The 1,091-nt window shown below is 60.0% G+C and overlaps 1 protein-coding gene across 1 annotated transcript in view; it reads left to right on the top strand.

Annotated features, from left to right (window-relative positions):
* Positions 1–1,091, top strand: part of LOC104509590 (histone deacetylase 1-like) — a gene marked incomplete at its 5' end in the record, with an annotated part of 5,604 nt that overhangs the window by 1,784 nt on the left and 2,729 nt on the right. Inside the window, 1 exon segment of the mRNA XM_010151574.1 lies at positions 88–276. Within this exon segment, the coding sequence (XP_010149876.1) occupies positions 88–276 (189 nt within the window).

The following is a 1,091-nucleotide window of genomic DNA, read 5'->3' as shown; positions in this document are numbered from 1 at the left end:
CTGCAGGCGCCTGGGGAGCCGGCCGGTCACCGTGCAGCCGGGGATTAGCCAGTTCCTCGCTCTCCTCCCGTGTGCTGGCGAAGGCAGCTTCTGCTGGGGAGAAACGCAGCATTTTGACTCCTTTCTGATCCTAGGTATCACCAGAGGGTGCTGTACATCGACATCGACATTCACCACGGAGACGGCGTGGAGGAAGCCTTTTACACCACGGACCGTGTCATGACCGTGTCCTTCCACAAGTACGGAGAGTACTTCCCCGGAACGGGGGACCTGCGGGTGAGAACGAAGGCTCAGCACGGGATTGCCCTGAGATTCGGTGTCTCCCATCTCTTTGCTGTCATGCTAGTGGAAGTCAAATCCCCGCGCTCCTGGGCTTTCCTGCTCCCCTGGTTCCGGGGGCGGAGGTGTGTGAGGCAGCCGGCTCAGCTCTTCGAGCGGGAGCTTTGCTCCTGTGGTCTTGGCCGGTGGAGTAACAAATCCAAGGCTTCCGTGCCGGTCTCTTGGCAGCCTCCTGGCGGGATTATGCTCGGGAAGGTGGCACGTTGGTCACCCGTAGCTCCTTGCAGACGGAGTTTGGTGACACGAGCTTTTGGCTGAAGTCGGAGGGAGCGAGTGTGTGTTGCTGTCGGGGTTTCCTCCCGCCGGTCGGCTCCGCGCGGCAACGCGTCGCGGTGTAGCTGCGCGACTCTTGGGCGCAGGCGTGGCTGGCTTTGTGACTTCGGCTCTCAGGCCTGAAAGCTTCTTTACGCTCTTTTCCGTGCTTCTTAGTGGAATTACGATATTCTGATCTGAATTCTCGTGCCTCCCACTCGGGAGTTGTTCTTTCTCAGCCCGCCGTTCGGCGCCGGGGAGGTGAACCTGCCCGCGGCTGCAGCGTTCCCTCCCGGCACCCCGCTCCGCGCCACAGGTGAAATCGTTCTTAGTAGAACATTTGGGTATGAGAGACACATGGAAATGTGAAAATAGACAGGTTATTCTAAACCAAAACCAGATTCCTTCCGTGCCTCGACCGCACGGTCAGCCCGCACCGGTGTTTTGGGCCGTGCACCTCTGCAGCGTCCGGCTTCGGAACCAGAGTTGTGGCTGGGGCG

This window comes from Eurypyga helias, unplaced genomic scaffold (genome assembly GCF_000690775.1).
Source record: "Eurypyga helias isolate BGI_N326 unplaced genomic scaffold, ASM69077v1 scaffold32165, whole genome shotgun sequence".
Lineage (NCBI taxonomy): Eukaryota > Metazoa > Chordata > Aves > Eurypygiformes > Eurypygidae > Eurypyga > Eurypyga helias.
Note: the sequence above shows the minus strand (reverse complement) of the source record. Positions and strands in the feature narration are given on the sequence as shown.